The sequence below is a fragment of the Brachyhypopomus gauderio genome, chromosome 3, assembly GCF_052324685.1.
Source record: "Brachyhypopomus gauderio isolate BG-103 chromosome 3, BGAUD_0.2, whole genome shotgun sequence".
NCBI lineage: Eukaryota > Metazoa > Chordata > Actinopteri > Gymnotiformes > Hypopomidae > Brachyhypopomus > Brachyhypopomus gauderio.
In genome coordinates, this window is record NC_135213.1 from 7364702 (window position 1) to 7388850 (window position 24149).

Here is a 24149-nt window from a genome sequence, read left to right on the forward strand (position 1 = left end):
AGACACGCTTCTCCATCACCAAAACAGTGTCTCGCTATTGCGCACCTGCCAAATCGCATCCTCCTAAAGTTTTCTATGGGATACGGGCTGCTCCAGTCGCGTTCGCGGGCGCAATGAATTTCAGCAAGCCAGGCAATTTCCACGGTGCGTCTCGCAACAGCAACTCGGGCTCCGCAGACGAGCTGGTCATCACCTCGACTTTCGGGACGTTGCTCTCGCTGGTTTATGTGGTTGGAGTTTCGGGGAACGTGTACACACTCGTGGTGATGTGCCACTCTATTCGGTTTGCCACTTCTATGTACATCTCCATAATTAACTTGGCACTCGCGGATCTCCTTTACCTCTCCACAATCCCGTTTGTGGTGTGCACGTACTTTCTGAAGGACTGGTACTTCGGGGATGTGGGCTGTCGTATACTTCTGAGTCTGGACCTCCTCACTATGCACGCAAGTATCTTTACATTAACAGTAATGTGCACGGAGCGATATTTGGCCGTAACGAAACCTTTGGATACTGTCAAACGCTCCAAGAGCTATCGGAAAGCCATGGCGTGGGGCGTTTGGATACTATCATTACTTTTAACTCTGCCTATGATCATCATGGTTAATCAGACCACAAAAAAGGCCGCAGATGGAGGGGTGAAAAGGATGTGCGCACCAACTTGGGCACCACAAGCCTATAAGATTTATCTGACTGTCCTATTTTGCACAAGCATAATGGCGCCTGGACTCATAATTGGCTACCTGTACACCAGATTAGCAAGGACATACCTAGAATCGCAAAGGACCTCAGCCATAAATAAGGGAAACAAACGTTCTCCAAAGCAAAAAGTGCTGATAATGATATTTACAATCGTGCTAGTCTTCTGGGCTTGTTTTCTTCCTTTTTGGATATGGCAACTTTTACCCCTGTACCATGAGCCTCTCAGACTGGCCTCTCACACACACACCTGCATCAACTACCTTGTAGCGTGTCTCACCTACAGCAACAGTTGCATAAATCCTTTTCTTTACACGCTTCTCACCAAGAACTATCGGGAGTATCTTCAAAATCGCCATAAGAGTTTTTATCGTTACACTTCATCGTTTAAAAAGCGCCCACCGAGTTTATACTCCTGGGGGAAGTCTGCTTCATCGAGTAACCAGTTTGAGTTCAACTCTGAGACGCTGGTGATGGCGCAATTAAAGGTGCAGTGAAACGGCGACATGATAAACCACCTGCTTTTCAGAGGTAAATGTGACTGTGATCAGTCATCTGTTTCTGCTCATCCAAGTACCTTTTCATCTTTTCAGAACTACCAGAAATGTACATAGGCATGAACAGAATCAACACATAAAATCCTCTATCGTATCTGCAATACATTTAAACGTTTGGAAAATAAAAACAACAGGTTCTTTATCGATGTCTTAAGCCTTAAGATGCATTCATGCTTACAGAAGGGAAATACAAACAAAGAGGAAATTATTCATATTAATTCACAAGAGGTATTTACATAATTGATGAGGTATTTTACATTGAGTTCTCAAGTATATATATATAGTAATAATATCTACAGCTCACTCCAATGTCTTTAAACCAATAATGTCCAGCCATATTATTATATCAATACATCAACAATACAATCTGCATGAAAGGTCTCATCCATAACCAGACAGCAGTCAGCTGCATATGGTTTTCAAAATACAAAATAAACTAGTTGCCATTATTGGTCTCTTTACTTTCAATGGGATAGCATAAATATACAACCAAGGCAAGGACAAAAAACATAGACTGAATAAACAATAAAGAAATAGTCTTGCAGAAAGCAGAAGAATATTTTAAATAAATCACTGCATTTGTTGTACAGTGGAATGTAGTTTATTAGTTCATTCTTTTACTACTATGTTTTGTCTGCCAAACATGCAGACATTAGAGTCACTGTGCAAGACTGGTTTTTGTTCCAGTCTGAGAACATAAATGCAAATTCCATTTCACAAAATGGAATAGTAAGTTATTTGGGCTTTGGTAATCTTTTATGTCTTTTTTATCATTGGCTATATAGAGTTCAGTTTTCATAAGCAGTAGCAGCTTGCTAACATACATTTTACCCTTACCCTTGAAAGGGTGGACCCGGTTGGTGTAAAACAATTAAGCTATCATGCCAATGTCCATACAAAGTGTCATACATACAGTTTCTTTCTCTAGACTAATCAGCTCTCCATTGCTAGCGTAAGCCTTATTAAATTTGCTTTCCTTTAAAAAACCTGCTCAAGAATTTTCCAACTGGACTGTGATCACGTTCCTGATCACATCCGTAACTGTGACATTTGTCACAGACCACTAATCTCAGATCTCACTCGCATGCATATGCATGTGGTATAACTCTAGTGCTCATACATTAATACATTCCAAGGATCTAATGGTGCAGATGGATGTAACAGCTGGCCTGAGAAACATGTCACACCTCCACTCCTTAAAGCATAGACCATAATAAGGTCAGATACATTTAAACAAGAGACACATATTCTGCTACCAAAACTTGGAACATTTGCACAAACTACTGAATTCAATAACATGAAGCACATGAGGTCAGAAAATTGCAAAAATAATCCAGATAGAGATGTGTTTTATTGAATGTTAAATAGAACTTTATAGCTTTAAATAGAAGCTTAATCATATTTTGTTAATGAAACATTGAGCTTCTAGATTCCATGTCATCTGATCAGGATCAAAGATGCATGTGAAAACAGCTATGACCTTGAGGGACTCTGTCTTGAATAACAAACTCAGTGTAGTAGGACATATGGGGAAAACCCTACTGTTCAATCTGACAGTAACAAAAAAAAGAAAGACAATCTCTGAGGACAGAAGAACACAAGGCTCACCACTGAAATTTGACATTTTCACACAGCCATTAAATTCGAAGTGGAGTCAGAAATGCAGATAACAGTCACAGCAGTGTTATGATATGATACAGTCACAACAGTGATATGGTACAATCACAGCAGTGCTACAGTACAGTCACAGCAATGACATGGTACAGTCACAGCAGTGCTATGATATGGTACAGTCAAAGCAGTGATATGATATGGTACAGTCACAGCAGTGATATGATATGGTACAGTCACAGCAGTGTTATGACATGGTACAGTCACAGCAGTGATATGATATGGTACAGTCACAGTAGTGAAATTATATAGTACAGTCACAGTTGTGCTATGATATGGTACAGTCACAGCAGTGCTATGGTATAGTCATGGCAGCATTATGGTATAGACACAGCAGTGATATGATATAGTACAGTAACAGGAGTGATATGGTACAGTCACAGCAGTGCTATGATATGGTACAGTCACAGCAGTGCTATGGTATGGTACAGTCACAGCAGTGATATGGAACATACACAGCAGTGATACGATATGGTACAATCACAGCAGTGATATGATATGGTACAGTCACAGCAGTGATATGATATAGTACAGTAACAGGAGTGATATGGTACAGTCACAGCAGTGATATGATATGGTACAGTCACAGCAGTGCTATGGTATAGTCATGGCAGCATTATGGTATAGACACAGCAGTGATATGATATAGTACAGTAACAGGAGTGATATGGTACAGTCACAGCAGTGATATGATATGGTACAATCACAGTAGTGATATGATATGGTACAGTTACAGCAGTGATATGATATGGTACAGTCACAGCAGTGATATGGTACAATCACAGCAGTGATAGGATATGGTATAGTCACAGCAGTGATATGATATGGTACAGTCACAGCAGTGCTATGGTATGGTACAGTTACAGCAGTGATATGATATGGTACAGTCACAGCAGTGCTATGGTATGGTACAGTTACAGCAGTGATACGATATGGTACAATCACAGCAGTGATATGATATGGTACAGTCACAGCAGTGTTATGGTACAGTCATAGCAGTGATATGGTACAGTCACAGCAGTGCTATGATATGGTACAGTCAAAGCAGTGATATGATATGGTACAGTCACAGCAGTGTTATGGTACAGTCATAGCAGTGATATGGTACAGTCACAGCAGTGATATGATATGGTACAGTCACAGCAGTGTTATGACATGGTACAGTCACAGCAATGATATGATATGGTACAGTCACAGCAGTGCTATGGTACAGTCACAGCAGTGATATGGTACAATCACAGCAGTGATATGATATGGTACAGTCACAGTAGTGAAATTATATAGTACAGTCACAGCAGTGCTATGGTATAGTCATGGCAGCATTATGGTATAGCCACAGCAGTGATATGACATAGTACAGTAACAGCAGCGATATGGTACAGTCACAGCAGTGCTATGATATGGTACAGTCACGGCTGCATTATGGTATAGTCACAGCAGTGATATGATATGGTACAGTCACAGCAGTGATATGGTACAGTCACAGCAGTACTATGGTATGGTACAGTTACAGCAGTGATATGATATGGTACAGTCACAGCAGTGATATGGTACAATCACAGCAGTGATACGATATGGTACAATCACAGCAGTGATATGATATGGTACAGTCAAAGTCAAAATCAAATTTATTTGTATAGCACTTTTCATAACACATGTTGTCACAAAGCAGCTTTACAATCGTATGGGTCCAGATCCCAAAATAAACAGTGGCAAGAATAAACTCCCTATGATGGTGGGGATTAGGAGGAAACCTCAAGAGGACCAAGACTCAAAAGGGAACCCATCCTCCATTCTTGTTCCCCGGCCAAGTAGTCACAGTCCCTTCGGTGCAGATGGTGAGCCTCAGATAGGAGCTAGCATCCACACGACCTCTTGTGGCAATGGCACATCCAACCCCGGCATCAGTACATCCACCAGCAGGTGCTTGTATCCGGATAGAATCGTCTGATTCAGCAGGGACCCATCCCCTTTGGGTGGCCTGGTTAAATACACAAATCACACAAAAACACACAAATTACACAAAATCATATTATATAGACGAATACACAAATCACACACAAATCACACAATCAGACTAAGTATAAGTCACAGTACAGTCACAGTAGTGCTATGATATAGTACAGTCACAGCAGTGCTAGGGTACAATCACAGCAGTGATATGATATGGTACAGTCACAGCAGTGATATGATATGGTACAGTCACAGCAATGCTAGGGTACAGTCACAGCAGTGATATATTATGGTACAGTCACAGCAGTGCTAGGGTACAGTCACAGCAGTGATATGGTACAGTCACTGCAGTGATATTATATGGTACAGTCACAGTAGTGATATGGTGCAGTCACTGCAGTGATATTATATGGTACAGTCACAGCAGTGTTATGGTATAGTCACAGCAGTGATATGATATGGTACAGTCACAGCAGTGTTATGGTACAGTCACAGCAGTGATATGATATAGTACACTCACAGCAGTGTTATATTACAGTCACAGCAGTGCTATGATATGGTACAGTCACAGCAGTGATATGATATGGTACAGTCACAGCAGTGATATGATATGGTACAGTCACAGCAGTGTTATGACATGGTACAGTCACAGCAGTGATATGATATGGTACAGTGACAGCAGTGATATGATATGGTACAGTCACAGCAGTGATATGATATGGTATAGTCACAGAAGTGATATGATATGGTACAGTCACAGCAGTGTTATGGTCTTTTATGCATCATTCTGTATTCTGCACCTCTCTGGCAGACACCCTTTTTATTACATATTTATGTGTAAGTATTTATTACAGTGGGATTAGATCAAAAGTGGAAGAGTTGAGTCAGTTGGGCATTTTGAAAGTATCATTTTACGTAATGGTTCTGTGAAGAAAACACTCTTATTAACCAAGGTCACGTATAATAATATATTACACTAGCTGTAAAGGAGAGCACTAGTAAAAAGCTTCAGAATTTATTTCACATTTACTGTATAAGCCTCTTGGTTGACTGTGAAATTATTCATATGCTTTTTGCGTTTGTTATTATTGGGTTTAGCAAACAGATGGTTTTATGCAATGACATCAGTGTTAACAGCATAGTGGTTTATCTCCAGTGAGAAGGTTGGCTTTAACTGCTTCAGCATAGCCATATAGACCATCCACATGGTGCTGGAGGGACTTTACGTGTAATATGTCCTAAATGTACTGAGTCATCCATGTGTCCACGATGCTATTAAGTAGCTCTGAAAACGTGCAGTTGCTGTAACAAGATTTTCTGAAGTAAAACTACAGTGATGGAAGACTGTATTAACACTACTCTATGTAAATCTATCAACTGTATCATAATGTGTTCAATCAAGACCATCTGACGATTCACATTCATAACCAAATTTCATCAATGCCCAACCAAACTACTGACCTAGCATAGGCTAGAACAGCTTTAAATCTATTTATTCATGTTAATCACATTACATCAAGAGTGTAAAAAGCATCATACTGATTTAAAACACAGCTAAAAGGATTAGTACACTGCAGGAGACACTGATGCCTATCTTGTGTCAAACTGATTTATGTTGTAAGACTCTTACAACCCCAAATACACACAGGTGGAAAATACACATAGTTGGCCCATGACATTAGTCATGTGTTTTTTTCCACTGGCATTGCACCCTGGGCACACATAGGTAAAGAAGCAAGTTTGTGTGTGTATTAGCTTTCATCTTTCTTTTTTTAAGTTCGCTCATATTTTCAGCAATATAATGTTTTAGTGGTTGTCGGGCATCTTGTAAAATATTTGTGTCAGTACTGAATTTAATATACTTAATATATGCTCTTCTGTTCAACACAGGCAAACAACGCTAGTACAACTTCAGCTCTCCACTATAGGACTGAATAGAATGGACCAGATGATGGAAACAATGACAAAATAATAATGAGACTGATGGGAAGGAAGTGGCTGCACACCTCAGAAAATGCACAAATTAGGAAGAAAAGCTCAGAGTCTATTCCTCTGTTCCATTTAATTATTACTAAATTTAAACAGTCAATTTAGAAACCATCACTTAAATATTTATATTTGTCCCCCACAATGAATTGATTCAAAGTATAATTTATTAACTATTACACTATTACAGACCTTCTAAATTCATGTCACTGCTGTCACACTAGTAGGAACAGAATACCTCATTGCTCCAGTACAACCTGCTTGGAAATGATCAATGCTTCAAATAAATGATGTCACTCTGAATTTCCGTTTGCAGTGATCAGTAAAGAATAACCAATATTAAAGATAAATTACCTGTACAAGCTGATTACAGGAAACCCAAATGAACCACACTGATGGACATGTTACTAATGAATGCTGCGTCAAAATGTTATATTATTTTTGGACACTGAAATGTGTAGCGACCACCCTGCTGTACTGACCTGTAGGGAGAGGGGTGTGTGTGCTACTACAGCGCTGCTTCTGTCATGTCTCACAGTACAGCAGCAGCCTATAAAAATGATGGATTACAGATGCACTCCCATTTCAGAGACTTCACTCAGTCCAAACACTATGGGCCAGTTTCCTTTACTTGGATTAAGGCTCATCTTGGGCTAAATTGCAGAGCCAACGGCAAAATGACCATTGGAAATAATTCTTAGTCTAGAGTTATGCTTACTCTGGGTCTGGATGACTGGCCCTGTATTTCACAAACATGGATTATTATTTAATAAACATTTTGTTCTCCAGGGTTAGTCAGGTCTTTTTCTTCACATGAATGATTGAGCACTTATAAGATCAGATGGCAGGCTTCAGGAACATGAAGTAAATGTAAGACTCCATACAACAGCTAACTTTTTTATTCCTGAAAAATGTACTTTGAGAGATGTGAAACAAACATCCCATATGTATAACAGATGTTGTCATGCTACGATAGATCATAGGGAGACCTTTGAATCACCTTATATGAATAATCATTTCTTGAAGTAAACTCACTCGTTTGTGATCCTATAAAAATGCAGACTGCTCTGTTCTGGCCAGAGGAGAAAGTAGGGTCAATCCCAAACCTCAGGTTTTACCTCAGCAGCTCAACACTATTTCACTCAGCTCACACCATTCAGAAAGTGAAAAGAACTGAGGTGTGTCATGTAGTCTGTGTGAGGGGCGAAATGACAGACAGACTGCCTTTTTATTACAGACTATCTGTGTGTACAGTGTAACTTTCTGAAGACATTAATATTATCAAATGCACTGAAACAGTTGAATAAGCAGAGGTTTACAATTAAATTTGAGTGCTGAGATGATTGTGATTATAATTATTACAAAGATCACTCGTGACGTAAATTGGTAGAATTAATTCAGGATAATACACACTTCTCAGGAAGTGAGATGAATTGATTTCCTGGCATGGCATGATATTAAAAGGCACAATCAGTGTATGTAGAATAGTAAACCTTTGCAACATAGCTGCTAATTTGACCCCTATATCTCCCTCTTTGAGTAACAATAGGGAACGCGGCATGTGGTAAAGACCTTGCTGATTCTATTTAAATATATTTGTTCAGTAGACAGCCAAAGTGGTAATTGACCTATAGCAGGTAAAACCTTTTGTTAAAAAGAAAACTCATTCAGCCAGTTCTGATTTCTTATTCTTCCTTTGTTTTATTGTAATAATAAGATTCACACTGGGGAAAGGTATGAAGTGATTAGCTTTTAAAAATCACTATCAGTAGGATATCTAAGAATTCAGCTCTTTGTTAGAAATGTCCCTCAAACCTCCCATTTAGAATTTCCGCTTGAGCTATTCTGAGACAAATGATTCAGCTGTGACTAAAAGCGACCACCAAATAAGCTCAGGCAGGCAAGAAAAAAGAGCCATTTACGAGACAAGCATGCTCAAAGTCAAGGGGAGAACACACACACACACACACACACACACACACACACACACACACACACACACACACACACAAAAGACAATCTTCTGAAAGTGTGAAAATGTCCCTTCAGTAAAAATAATAACAATATACAGTGCATTATATGCTTTTTTTATAGTTGTTCTGGTTATTGTCAACAGGTTTCAAGTGCGTTTGCATAAGGACACGTCTTCAGTGGGATTCAAATTTCTGGTTTTGTGCTTCAGGTCCGGGGTCCTGGCAAGACACCAGTGATGCTATGGCAAGACGGGGTCATCTATGGCATGATCGGGGTCACATGTGAAGGACACAGTGATGGCGTAGCGTGTGCCCCATGCCACCTTCTCCACACGGTGGAGGTTCTCAGAGCCTGAGGAGAAGAAAGACACTCGTCCTGCGGAGGAAATGGGGCGTGATTAGCAGAGTTATACAGTGAAGATGTGTTCAGTACTGCGCATTTGAGTATATTGAGGAGAGCCGTCAAAATGGCTTGAAGACTCTTACAGAGCCCAAATGAATCCATTTTATTTCAGATATGTATTTAACAAAGAAAAGAGATTTTGTATTTCCGATGTTCAAAACTGAGCTTTGAAACTGGGCTTCAAATGCTGCTTTGCTTACACAGGTACATATCCATCTGCTTCACTGACCCATGACCCATGACCCGTGACCTTCATAAGAACATTATTAACAGTTATTGGACAAGTATAAGTTGGTAGGAGGAGAAGTACACATTTAAACCTAACAGGAACCATGACACCAAAATGAGACATTTGCAGAGATAACAGGATATTTATGTAAATTACCCCCACTGTGCCAGCTTGGCCCCGACATCCATACACTGCTATTTATCATGACAATTGTTCTGAACAGTTTTGGATAGCACAAATGTCTGGGGGCACAGGGTAACTTTGCAAAGGTGTTCATGTATGTGGTGATTATTTGAATAAAACTGGCATGGTGTACTGCATTCCTTGGCAATCTGTAACAACACGCAAATCCAACAAGCTGAGAGAACCTGGACAAATCTGTCTGCTATATTAGACCTCGCAGTTCAGGAGCCTGACGAGAGACTTCGAGCAAGGAACAAAAACATCTCAAATATAATCTATATATGGGGGGGGGGGTTGATTGAGGGATGGTCTGTATGTATGTGATAATATGGTAGGCAGAGCTGGTCAATTAAACAGCACAGGGCTAATTATAGGGTGAAGGTTGCAATGCACTTAATGTAGAGGACCAAAATCAATGCTCTACCCAACAGTAATCAATTGTCTTAAGTTCCACCGACTCTGTCAAGCATCCATAATCTGTATTACCTAATGACAGGCATGGCTAAAAATCCATGGTAGTCTCAACAAAGAGATTCGGGCTAATGTAAGGTTTTAAGAATTTATGATTTGACTACAATTGTCAAGGTGAGGTAATTAGCATATAGAAATTACTATGGTATGTAAATGCAGGAAAGTTTTTCTCTGAAAATTAGTATGTGGTAAGACATCCAATATGTGTTTATCATCTGAAGTTGTAATATTTAATGGAAACATTAATTGTCTTATGAAGCACAGAACGTGTAGAGTGCAGACTGGGACAATCTCAGTGCGTCTCGGTCTGTAATCACAATGTGACAAATTAAGTTCTTTTAGTTTTGTGTTCTTGCATATTAGATTAGAAATGACACAACACTATGATTTTAAAGTTCAGAATGTTTTAATAAAATTTGTAATGCATCAATGTATAAGTGTTTATGCTTATTTTGAGTAAAGTATAGGAATTATAGTTGGTAGCTGCCATCAGCGGTTTCAGTATCAGTAAAGTGAATGCCCAGTGTAAAGTGGCAGTCAAACATCTCTGGAAGATACACACAAACAGTTCCTTTGCTTCTCCACAGTTCTCTTTCTCTGTCACTCTTGTACAAGTTATTTTCATCTGTTCAGATGATTTTGTCCCAGAACTTTACAGGGTTTTTTTTTATATATATACACTTGAGGCTTACTAACAGTTTACATTGTTCTTGCCTGGTTGTCAGGCTGACATGTTTCTCTCTTTCTGTGCTTTCTGCCTACGGACAAAGCTACAGAACAGTTGAATGAGCATTTTTCATTCTTTTACACAGTTCATAATATTTTCAGTGGTCATAGTTACAACTTTAGGTTGACAAGTTGTTTTCTATTGCTAAGATCATTAATGCATTTTTACAAATGTATATGTAACTGACCAGGATCATTGGTTTAAATTCACTGAATTTATTGATTTGATTTTGTGTGTTGATGTATTTTGTTCTGTGCATGTTTGTGTGCGTTTTGTATTTATGTGGTTGGATTTGTCCTGCTGGGGATGCCGTGGATTGCACGGGGTGGAATGCCTATAAAGGTAAAGGTGTCACAGGTGGGCGTAATGAGACGTCGCTGTTTGCAAAGGCAGCCTAGTTGTGGTGTATTGCGAGTTTGCATTGTTAAAAGAAATATTGACGCCTGTGTCTAACAACAGAGTAAGACAATCCATGTTTTGCAGTCCTTGGTCAGCGCAGCGAGGTATGTTTGTTTGTATGGTTTATATATGGTTGGTGTGATTTGTATGGAGTGACTGATATCTTGTTTGTATTTTATTCAGTTTTCACGGCGCTATGAGGTGAAATAAATGAACGACGTTTATGCTGTGATTCAAGCAAAATAAAGAAAACTTAAGCGCCTGTCGAGACTCTCTTCTTGAAATCCAAGGGTTGCTACAGTGAAAACTCGACGCTACATCTGAGTCGTCTGTCCAGCCGGTCTGCGTCGGAGGGCGGAGGCTGCTGTAGTTCGTTCCACGAGAAGTGGGTATGGTCATACAGAGACTGCAGATGCGGTGAGAGAACTTAACTGGACAATCTAATTGAGCTGAACTGTCGTCGTGCGTCCATGGTTGATTCAAGCAGAAGTAACGTTTCATTTGTTTGCGAACGAACTTCCCGAGAAAATGTTTGAAATTGGATTGTTACTTAATATGCTTGAAATGTTTAACGTATGGATGTTTAGTGGTCTTATTTCAAATGTAACTTGTTCATGTTTGAAATGTATATGGTCCAGATAAGCCTTTAACATTTTTTAGTTAAATTAAGCAAACCCGCATAGGCCAAACGTGTTTCAATTGAGTGCAGTTTATTCGCACAAGCTCATTTAAATTTTACTCTGGATACTTTAATGTTTTAACGATCGAAGTAATGCCGCACCTTTACACACTTAATATATGATTTGTTGATTGCTTAGAGGTAATTACAAACTATATAATAATTAGAAGTTTAAGATGTCCGTGTTGGAAGGAAAAGGTAAACCCATTGATGAGGGAGCCTTTGTTGAAGAGCCTGTAACAGAAGAAAAATCATTTGAGACACAAGAAATGGCCTCTGGTTCTCGTGAAAGGCGACCTACTGAACGAGGTAGGCAGATGCGCGAAGAATCAGCTAAGAAACACGTAAAGGCATTTTTTAAAGCATACGAAAACTGGAAACTCAGAGCTAGAGAATGTAGACAAGGTCTTAAGAAATTTTGTTCAAAGGAAGATCTGGATAAAATAAATCAGTACATTCAAAGTGGATATGACCGCGTCAATCAAAGTTATGAACCACTCCAACGCAATTCCATTAATACTCCAGATATTGTTTCGAAGTTAGATGCTTGTAATACACTAACTACAGAAATATGTGATTTAGTGAGTAAACGAATAGAAGCGAGCCTTGTTCATGAACCCTTTAAAGCTGAACTGGAAAAGGAAAGAGTACGGATGATATTAAATAGAGAAGAATATAAATCTGTTTTCGGCGGAACAAACACTGAAAGTGTCTTCTCAGAAGTACCGGAAGCGTTAGAAGATGTGTCCGTGGCCAATTCAGCTTCTAGTAAGAGAGCAGATGCAGAGGCAGATCTTGCAGCAAAGTTAGAACATGCAAAATCTATGCAGGAGATACAAGCTCAACAGACTAAACTCAGTAAACTGGAAAGTGACTGGAAATTCCATGAGACACAGATGATGGTCGAAATCAAGCAGAAACAAGCGGAAGTGGAGCAAAAGCTTGAGGAGGAGAAATCAAGACTGGAAATGATGCAAGCAGACATGGCTGTTAAGGTGGCTGCAGCTCGAGTTCGAACATATAATAAATTTGAAGGAGATGTGGAGAGTGCAGGTGGAGAGCTCTGTGATACTGTTCCTGTTATCAGAACCCCGTCTGTTATGAATACAAGCAGACCCGTAAGCAAAGGAGTCATACAATCACAACCACAAGTATCTTCTCAGAGTTCGACAGTCGGCTTGGCTGAAGCAATTGTTAGTTCTCTAAGCTTAAATCGTCTCCCTGTTCCCGAACCAATTGTGTTCACTGGAGATCCTTTGAAGTTTGTTGATTTTAAGATGTCATTTCTGACTTTAATTGGCAGGAAACCTATTCCTGCTGGTGAGAAGATGCTCTTTCTGAAAGGTTACCTTGCAGGAGAGGCACGTAAAGCTGTAGAAGGGTTCTTTTATCGCAGCTCTCAAGATGCATACGAGGGTGCCTGGGCCGTTTTAGAAGATAGATATGGAAACCCATTTGTTATGCAAAGGGCCTTTCGAGACAAACTTATGAAATGGCCTAAGATAAGCTCAAATGATTCGTCTGCATTAAGAGATTTTGCAGATTTCTTAAAGGGCTGTGTGGAAGCCATGCCTCATGTTAAAGGACTCGCTATTTTAAATGACTGCGAGGAGAATCATAAGCTTTTGAAAAAACTGCCAGATTGGATGATACGAAAATGGAGTAGGATCGTTGTAGAAGAACTTGATGAATTGGGAGTATATCCAACCTTTAACCGCTTCACAGAGTTTGTGTTGAAGGAAGCACGCATAGCCTGCAACCCTATTGCCTCTCCTTTCTTGCAGAGTTTTAGACCATCAGATGAGAGGCCACATAAAAAGGCAAAGGCTCTTAACACAAGTGCCCAAACAAAGGATCATAAGTTAAAGATCTCAGACAGTGGATCTGCATTTAGGCCAAGGCAACCGTGTACCATCTGCAAGGATCAGTTTCATAGTATTGCTAAGTGCCCAGTCTTTGGAGCAAAATCTATGGGAGAAAAAAGGTCAGTTATATATCAAAATCATCTTTGTTTTGGATGTTTACGTAAGGGCCATATCACTAAAGACTGTAGGACAAGACATGTATGTGGGGTGTGTGGCCGTCGCCATCCGACTTGTTTGCATGAAGAGAGAGAAACTCTGGAGAGGTTACAACGACTGATTCTGCGATCACAGAAGGGCAAATGTTCCAGGACATTCATAAGGTCAATTCTCATGCATTGATTCGAGAGGCATCTGCAACTTCAAGCATTGTTCCTGTTTTCTTGTCATCTGTAAATGAACCTGAAAAGGAAATTCTTACATATGCTCTTCTTGACACACAGAGCGATTCAACCTTTGTCTTGGAAGACCTTGTTAGAGAGCTAAATGTAGTTACTCAACCTCTGCAGTTGAAGTTAAGTACAATGACTGCTGTAGATACAGTCATAGCTAGTCAAAGTGTACGTGGCTTGCAAGTTAGAAGTTTTTACAATAAAGGGTGTGTTTTGTTACGTCAAGCATATACACGTGACTTTATCCCTGTTGACAAGTCTTGTATACCAACTAGAGCTACAGCTTTGCAGTGGTCTCATCTTAAACATCTTTCAGATAAGTTGCCACCACTTCAAGATTGTGATGTGGGATTGCTTATTGGATACGATTATCCTTCAGCTTTGGCACCCCTTGAGGTCATTATTGGTCATGAGAATGAGCCATTTGCACAAAAGACTGAATTGGGATGGAGTATAATAGGAGCAGCGAATCCCCATCTGGAGAGACAAGGAAGCCAAAGGTTTGTGCACAGAGTTGGAGTGAAGGAAATTGCTGTTCCACCCGCTGTAGACATCCTGAGAGTTTTAGAGTCTGACTTTAATGAGAGAAATTCTGAGGGCAAACTTGTGTCTCAAGACGATGTGCATTTTATTCAGCTTCTTAGTGAAAACATTCAACAGAGAGATAATGGCCATTTAGAGATGCCTCTTCCGTTTAAAGGCCAAGGTCCTCCCTCACTGCCAAATAATAAGAAGCTGGCTATAGTTCGCCTTCATCACTTAAAGAGGAAGTTGAAAGCTAATCAACAATTGTATGACCATTACAAAACCTTTATGGAAGAGGTGATCAAGAATGGTGATGCAGAGCTGGTTCCAGAGACAGAGGTGGAAGAGATTATGTGGTATATACCTCATCATGGTGTATACCATCCTAAAAAACCTGGTAAGCTAAGAGTTGTCTTTGATTGTTCAGCTAAATTTCATGGCATCTCTTTAAATGACACACTCTTGACAGGCCCTGATCTTACTAGTTCTCTGGTGGGAGTCCTCTGCCGTTTCAGAAAGGAGGCAGTAGCGATCATCTGCGATATTGAAAGAATGTTTCACCAATTCCTTGTCCGGCCTGAGGACCGCACCTATCTGAGGTTTCTATGGTGGGAGCATGGAGACCTGGATTGTGAGCCCAAAGAATATCAGATGGCTGTTCACCTTTTTGGTGCTGCATCTTCCCCAGGGTGTGCTAACTTTGGCTTGAAGTACTTGGCAGAACAATACAAGTCAGTCTATCCACTTGCAGCAGCCTTTGTGACAAACAGTTTTTATGTTGATGATGGACTAGTGAGCGTTCCCTCAGTTAAAGAAGCTTCTCAGTTAATAGTTGAAGCACAGGAGTTGTGCAAAAGAGGAGGCCTGCGGCTTCACAAATTTAATTCGAATGAGAAAGCAGTTCTTGGTTGTGTGGATCCCTCTGAAAGAGCGGCGACCATTGAAAGCCTCGATTTCAATCAAGATTTTTCCCCAGTAGAGTATGCATTGGGAATTCAGTGGCTAATCGAAACTGACCACTTTAGCTTTAATGTAAATTGGAAAGACCAACCTGACACCCGTCGTGGTATTCTTTCAGTCATAGCTTCCTTGTACGATCCATTGGGGTTCGTGGCTCCATTCATTTTAAGTGGAAAGTGTGTTCTTCAGGAGCTGTGCCGTAGGAGTATTGGATGGGACGATCCACTTCCTGATGACTTGCGTTTACGGTGGGAGGAATGGAAAACAGATCTTGAGGGGTTGAGAGAGATCTCAATCCCAAGATGTTATTATCCAACACAATTTGGCAAGAATGTGAGCATTGAATTACACCACTTTTCAGATGCCAGCAGTGTGGGATATGGAGCATGCTCTTACTTGCGCTACAAGAATGACCATAACAAAGTCCATTGTAGCCTTGTCATGGCTAAAGCTAGAGTTGTGCCATCAAAGGTCACAAGTATTCCCCGCTTAGAATTGTCAGCTGCTGTGATTGCAGCCCGACTGAGTGCTCTCTTAAAATCAGAGTTGAACATGAAGATTGATAGAGAGTTCTTTTGGACAGATTCTCAAGTAATTCTAGCATACATCAATAATGAAGCACGGAGGTTTCATGTATTTGTAGCAAACTGTGTCCAGTTGATAAGAGAAAATACAAATTCAAGTCAGTGGCATTATGTTGATACATCAGAAAACCCAGCTGATCATGCATCTAGGGGACTTCGCTCATCAGAGATTCTGTCATCTAACTGGCTATCAGGTCCGAAGTTCTTGTGGAGGCAAGAAGTTCAAGCTGAACCTTCTCCATCAGATCTCTTGGTTGGCGACCCAGAGGTGAAGGTAGTTCAACTATTTCTATCAAGCACACGTGAGCGTACAGACATGCTTGAACGCTTGTCTAGGTTTTCATCCTGGACAACACTCCTTAAGGTAGTGGCAAGAATTAAAAGACTGTGCTCTGGGCCAAAATGTTTCATGGAGGTTGTGACTGTAAAGGAACGTGAGAGTGCAGCCAAAGTTCTGATAAGCCTTGTTCAACAGCAGTCCTTTAGCCAAGAAATAAAGATGCTTGAAATGGGACAACGTCTTCCAAGCTCCAGTCCACTCTTCTGTCTCGATCCAATTTTGAGTGATGGCTTACTCCGCGTTGGTGGAAGATTGAAACATGCAGCTCTCAGTGAAGCCTTTCGTCATCCGGTCATTTTACCCAGTGATGGTCACATCACTCGGCTCATTTTACTTCATTATCATTCTCAAGTGTGCCATCAGGGCAGAAGTCAAACTCAAATGGAACTTAGGGCAAATGGGTTTTGGATCCTTAGTTGCAGTAAGTTGGTTGCCAAGCTCATACACAAGTGTGTACAGTGCCGGAGATTGAGGCGTCCTGTGGAAGAGCAACGCATGGCTGAGCTCCCTAAAGAGCGTGTTGAGAGATCGTCTCCTTTCACAAACTGTGGAATGGATTGCTTTGGACCATTTCTTACTAAAAGATACCGTAAGGAGTACAAGAGATATGGTCTGATATTCACTTGTCTTTATTCCCGAGCAGTGCATATAGAAATGTTAGAAGATCTATCTACAGATTCATTTATTAATGCTCTCCGGTGTTTCATCAGTTTAAGAGGAGCTGTGAGTCGGCTGTATTGTGATCAAGGGAGGAATTTTGTAGGAGCCAAGAATGAATTAAGAGAAGCGCTTAAACAATGTGATCACCAGGCCTTGGAAAATTTTCTTGCTGAAAGGCAGTGTGAATTTGTATTCAATGCTCCATCAGCAAGTCATGCTGGTGGTGTTTGGGAGCGTCAAATTCGTACTATTCGAAACGTCCTAAATGCTACCTTGGCTCAAGGTGTAGGCAGGCTTGATGATGCCTCTCTTAGAACACTCCTTTATGAGGCCATGGCCATTGTCAACAGCCGCCCATTGACTTTGGATGGAATAAATGACCCCAGTTCTCTTGAACCATTAACACCTAATCATCTCATTCTTATGAAATCAAAGCTTGCACTTCCGCCTCCTGGGAAATTCGTGAAAGAGGACATATATGGTACAAGGAGATGGCGTAGGATTCAATATTTGATTGAACAATTCTGGAGCCGATGGAAGAGGGAGTACTTGTCCAATATCTCGACACGGCAGAAGTGGCATGTCCCCCGGCGAAACCTTAGGGTAAATGATGTGGTCATTATCAAGGAAGAAATTCTTCAGAGAAGTAAGTGGCAGTTGGGACGAGTGGTGGAAACAACTGTGGATGGTGATGGTTTGGTTCGAAGGGTTAAATTACAAGTAGGGGAACAGAGATCATCCAAACACAATTCTCCATCTAAATTCTCAATCATAGAAAGACCAATACAAAAGTTAGTTCTGCTACTTGAGAGTGAATAGTATCACACACACATATGGGTACATGAATGAATATGATGAATATTTTATGCTTATTTGCACATTTGGCCTTGGGATATTAAATGATCCTTAGAATTGAGAATCATGTATGAATTGTAACATGACATGATTGGTGGGAGTGTAACTGACCAGGATCATTGGTTTAAATTCACTGAATTTATTGATTTGATTTTGTGTGTTGATGTATTTTGTTCTGTGCATGTTTGTGTGCGTTTTGTATTTATGTGGTTGGATTTGTCCTGCTGGGGATGCCGTGGATTGCACGGGGTGGAATGCCTATAAAGGTAAAGGTGTCACAGGTGGGCGTAATGAGACGTCGCTGTTTGCAAAGGCAGCCTAGTTGTGGTGTATTGCGAGTTTGCATTGTTAAAAGAAATATTGACGCCTGTGTCTAACAACAGAGTAAGACAATCCATGTTTTGCAGTCCTTGGTCAGCGCAGCGAGGTATGTTTGTTTGTATGGTTTATATATGGTTGGTGTGATTTGTATGGAGTGACTGATATCTTGTTTGTATTTTATTCAGTTTTCACGGCGCTATGAGGTGAAATAAATGAACGACGTTTATGCTGTGATTCAAGCAAAATAAAGAAAACTTAAGCGCCTGTCGAGACTCTCTTCTTGAAATCCAAGGGTTGCTACAGTATAAAACAACTGATTTTACCACGCCTAATATTTTCACTGTCTCTTTGCAATGTACTCTGATTGATTCGCATGATACCTTGCTTTAGGGATACTTTTGTGGTCTTCATTTTAACACAAACCTGCCTCAGTTTATACCCAACAGTATAAAGACTGTGTTTACAATGAACTGTGTTCAGCCAATCTGGACATTCATACCCTTAATTTAAACTTTAACTTCACAACATCATAGTGTTGTTTAATGACCAGTATGAGCACAGAGCTAAAACAATCAAAATCTTTAAAAGCAAATCACACCAGACAAGTGTGTTGAGATTCGGGCATTAACTGAAAACAAACAATAGGGATACAGAGAGAGAGCTTAGCAGGGAATGTAACAAACTGAGTCATTCATTAGCTTCCTGCCCTATACCCAAACACCTGTTTTATGCTTTTGGCTGATTCCACAGATCGATCATCTCTTCACACATTACAGTCGCATTACTCGATTTTCACTATTTGTCTTACTAATTGAAATAAGCCTTAAAATATGTAGAACATAAAAAAAATAATACATAGCATTTAAGGATGGAATCTAGTTTAGTGTTTACATTGACTTCCTGTCAGTCATTTTACAAGACACTCCTCAATACCCCATTACTATGTCTGGCCATCAAAACACTGGTGGAATACAGTAAGCGCCTTGTATTGCCAGGCACAGGAAAAAATGGTGCTGCCAAAACTTCATTAAAAATATAAAACAACACAAAGTACTTTTACTCTAAAAATTGACAGAATTATCAGATATAGTATACTAAAGGGGAGGAAACAATGTAAAAATTAGTAATGTTCTTTCTGTGCATGTATGTTCTGTGTATTATGTTTCTGTGTATTATGTATGTTTCCAGATACGTAAAAGCAATCTGTATAATCCAAGGAAATGAGTGATAGACTTTCAGATAAATCTATCACTTAAAGAGCTTCAGAGAAATATGTAATACTGGTAAACAGCACCAGACACGTGACTGACAGACTCATAAATGCTCATTAAAAAGAAATAATGAAGAGAGAAAACACGTCTATTCTCACAGAAGCAGATCATTACAAAGAAGCTAAACCTCTAGTGGGTAACAGTACATATCAGGGTAAAATGGTAACACCATTATACTCCCCGCACACAGTTTGATGCCCACTCTGCCCAAATGCTAAACGCTGTACCAAGACGCATTTGTAGAGAATGAACATGACTAAACAATAAGTAATTAGACAATATGTTGCTGCGAAAAAAACTAGAAATGTAATGGTATGTCATAATAATTTATAAAATAAATCACTTCTTTGCCACAGTAGAGCAGTATTGTAGTCTTCCTGGTCATTGTCATTTACCTAAATTTGCATATAACCACTCCAACTATAACAGCTGCTATGAAGTTCTCTTTTGCTAACAACTTTTGAAATTATGAAGTAATTTTAATTAACAGTCATGACAATTTTGGGGAGGGGATACCCTGAATATATAGATGTATTCACAGCCACCACAATACTCATTGACAACAGTGTGCTACAATAGTGATTTACTCCTCATTGTATATCTTCCAGTGGGACCCTGAACCAGAACACATGAGAACCATTCAGATAACTTAAACTTATCTATTCTGTATGATTTGACTCTTATTTTCAAATAAGGCAGGCCAACATAGAATAGGTAAATGTCTTCTCTTAATTTCTCATAAAGAATACTTTTTGACAGCAACCAATGAGTCCTGTTGTTCATCAGGAATGTCTGTGAACGTTTCCTCCATCACATCTGTGACATGGGCAGCTTTTCCACCTCCCCTGAGATGGCATCATCCTCCACCGGAGGGTCTCCTGAAGTGTTTTCTCTCTCTCTCTCTCTCTCTCTCTCTCTCTCTCTCTCTCTCTCTCTCTCTCTCTCTCTCTCTCTCTCTCTCTCTCTCTCTCTCTGCTGTTGATTAAATCCACCGGGTTCTCCAGTAATTCTGCTCTCAACTGAAATCTTGGTCCCTCCTCCAATCTTGCAGCAAAATTATCATCATCATCGTCATCCTCATTCATCCATAGCACTTCTCCTTTTCTTGTTCCTCATGACTTCACTGCTGCCGTTTCCTCCTTGTCCAGATGGCTCTGTGGGCAGATCCACTTCTTCTCTAGGCAGGAAGTCACTGGACAGTAGCATATTCCAGAGGAGATTTCTGTTCTGATTGCATATACAGAGCTGTCCATTGCTTCGTTTGTTTCACCACATACACTGGCTGTTGCCAAAACAATCTAAGCTTTCCTGGTCCACCCTTCTGTCCTATGTTACATAGCGTGAATCTGCATGCAGGAAACAAAAAACAGCCCCATGGCAACACTATACTTTCCTGTCAAAGAGGTTTCTCTCGAAGCAAAGTCTCTGAAGCGAAGTGATATGCATTCTCCATCAGGAGTCCTCACATTTCAACATGCTCATGAGGTGAAGGGTTCGGGCCTTCTGCTGTCAACCCAAACATGATATCTATCAGGAGTCTGGGATTCTGGCCAAACAGTAGATAATTAGGTGCAAACCCTGCTGTTTCACTCAACAACTCTTTTGTTAACTCCATTCTGGAGAAACGCCCCCTGCTGGGCCTGTTCTGTGGGAGCGCCCCCTGCTGGGCCCATTCTTCACCCCCTTCTGTGGGAACGCCCCCTGCTGGGCCCGATACTCAGGTGGTGGGCCTTTTAAGTGATCTAGATTTGTTGGATTGAGTGGAGTACATTTCCTATTCACCTCGTTGTAATCTACATAGATCTGAAGAAAGCACCACTCTCTTCTCTTAGAAGATACCAGCAGATAGGCGAAGTTGCTGTTGTGTCAGGCAACTCAAATCAAGAGAAAGGTCCCTCATCTCCTCCTCTCTTGAGATTTCTGACTCATTTCTCCCAGCTGTGCTATTGCCCCTGTCCATTTCTTCACCAGTTGAGTTAGAAAATAGCCATAAATCATCAGCACTCCAGCCTGGTAGAAGTTGGTCAAACAGCTTCCACCTGCTTCATGTATCCAGCAGTTGTGTATGGAGGAAGTACGTCGTGGCTGATGCCGTTTGTGGATGGGTCAGTGACACAAGACCGTGTTCTTCTTCTGTAGACTAATAATCCCGACATCGACACTTAAGACCCTCTGGCCATCTTTGATATTCAAAAGGCACAAACAGAACATCTTGTTTTGCCAGGACAGGGCCTGTCCTCACGCTGCATCTCAAGTGTCTCCCCAGTGAGTTACAGTTCCCAGCTTGCCCACTTTGGCCACTTCCTGTCTTGGTAGTTTGCAATTGTTTATCTATTTATTTATTTCCTCTGTTTCTACTGTGTTTATTTTTTGTCCAAAGTCCTTTCTAGTACCTCAGTGACTGCAAATTGCATCTATACTTCACTGATAACAACATTTGATTCACAGCTCTGCCAGACAGTTTCGTCGGCCCCAAGAGTTCTTCAATGCTACATACCTCAGTATGTGGAATATGTTTTTTTTTTTCTGACAAGCTCTCCGACAGTCATACTATGGATGTTCCTCATTTAAAATAATGATCAGACTGCTTACCCGTGTCTTTCATGTGAGTCCTCGCAGCCACAACGCTGCCCTGTCATAGGTTATCTATCTTCTTTTTCACCTCCTTCAACTGCTTGACTGCCTCATATAGTTCACTTTCTCTTTGATTTTCTGTGACTTTTTTTGTCCATACATGTTTCTGGGGAAACATCTCCAGTTCTGCTGGATCTCATCACATCTGCTCTGCCCTTTTTGATCATTTCCCTTTTGTTTTCATTGTTGATCCCATTCCAGACTGCCTGAGTCATTCATCTGTGCCCTGAGACCTTATCTGTCACTGCCTGATCTTCTACCACTTTTTGAGATGGTACTTAATATTATCGCTCGATAGCCCGGTTTCCATCACACTCAGGAACTTTCTCTAAATCAAACTCGAGCTGTATCGTTCATCGTGACCTGGCACTCAAGCTTAAGCTAACACACTGTTTGGGCTCAGGTGCACCAGACAGGAAGCTCTGTGTCAACTCTTGGCTGTCTTGCATTATACTGTTTATGTCTATGATTAAGGTCAGACAAGCTGCGCTCCTTAAAGTGGCCCTTCAAAATAATCCTAATTTTAGGCAGGGTGAGATTAATTAATCTCATGATTGTCGCGTAAGCTAAGTCTTACACTGTTGGCCCTCCTCACTGCTTCAATAATCTCCAATTTATCATTCTCTTTTTTGGTGCCATGGTTATTTGGTGCATTAAACCAGTATATGTCAATCATTTTCGCCCCTTTCTCCAATTTGGCCGATAATAAAAAAAAATTCTATGAAGGATGATTTCAGATGCTCTTTCTCCAGTCAGCCTTATATTCTGAGAAAATACAGCTAGGACCTTCACCCATTGTGACTGTTTTTCCACTCAGCCTCTTGATTCCACTCTGAATTACTTTTACGAAGGACTGACTGCTAGCCTGAAACTCTGCGTTCTGTCTCTGCAGCTTGTCCAGCTTGGCTCTGTCTTTACTCACACTGCACTCCACAGCTTCTGTTCCAGACAAGTGTGTGAGGGAACGGGTGAGTTTTACTGGAAACAGACAGAAGTGATACAGACAGCACTCAGGAGAGCACTTATTTCTCTCCTTCCTGCCCAGCCATATACACCTGTTCTCCGCTACTGGGTAACACTGTTGACCAGTCACTTCTTCACATAGAGCATAGAAACACAAATCCTTTTCAAAAATTAATGTTTAGTACTTTCTTAGATACTTGATTATTCATAGCTTAACAAAATGCACACAACTACAAAACAAACAAATAAACAAACAAACCAGGTAGGTGGTATCGTATTCCTCACCCTTTTCCCCTAACAAATGTCAGTGACCAATGTCACTATACAGTTACCTAAAATCTTCACATGAACTTCTGAGGCAAAAAACAGTACTAGTACCCTAGAAAACAAAGTTGGCGGTTTAATGCCGGTCATTAAACAATACACACCTTCTTAAAATGTGCTTGCTTTCTCTTTCTCACCTGCCTTTCCTGTGAGCAGACAAACACCGAGCTCAAAACACCCGCTCAAGGCATTTCATTCTTCCCCTTCCAATCAGAGCACAGACGTGGCGAGAATACACCTGTCACTTCACGTTAACGCAGTTGGTGTGGAGTGCGTGAGGAGCTCCTAGGGGCTGTGGATCTTCTCCCAGGCCGGTGCCAATCTACGCAAGCAGCTGTTCTCCCTTGGTGCCTGCTCTCAATATCCCCAGTTTCTAACAGAGCCTCGTCCCCCACCGACACCTTCACCAAATCGGCATCCCTCAAGCCCCAGGACTCCCTCTGGACCCGCAGGCTTCCGTCAGGTTTTCCCCACCATGATCTGCTCCTTCTCCGTCCATCCCCTCACGCTACTTCCTGCCCTTCACGC

At 40.7% G+C, this 24149-nt stretch overlaps 2 protein-coding genes across 2 annotated transcripts in view; one reads left to right on the top strand and one right to left on the bottom strand.

Moving 5' to 3' along the window:
* LOC143510148 (urotensin-2 receptor) lies at nt 1-9176 on the top strand. The gene is made up of 2 exons (XM_076999194.1): nt 1-1230; nt 9049-9176. The coding sequence occupies exon 1, from the start codon at nt 114-116 to the stop codon at nt 1194-1196; it is 1083 nt and encodes a 360-aa protein (XP_076855309.1). The 5' UTR covers nt 1-113; the 3' UTR covers nt 1197-1230; nt 9049-9176.
* The window catches only part of ogfod3 (2-oxoglutarate and iron dependent oxygenase domain containing 3), a 27380-nt gene continuing 12309 nt past the window's right edge, over nt 9079-24149 (bottom strand). Inside the window, exon 9 of the mRNA XM_076999195.1 lies at nt 9079-9215. Coding sequence (XP_076855310.1) covers nt 9079-9215 — 137 coding nt within the window. The remainder of the gene's footprint in view (nt 9216-24149) is intronic.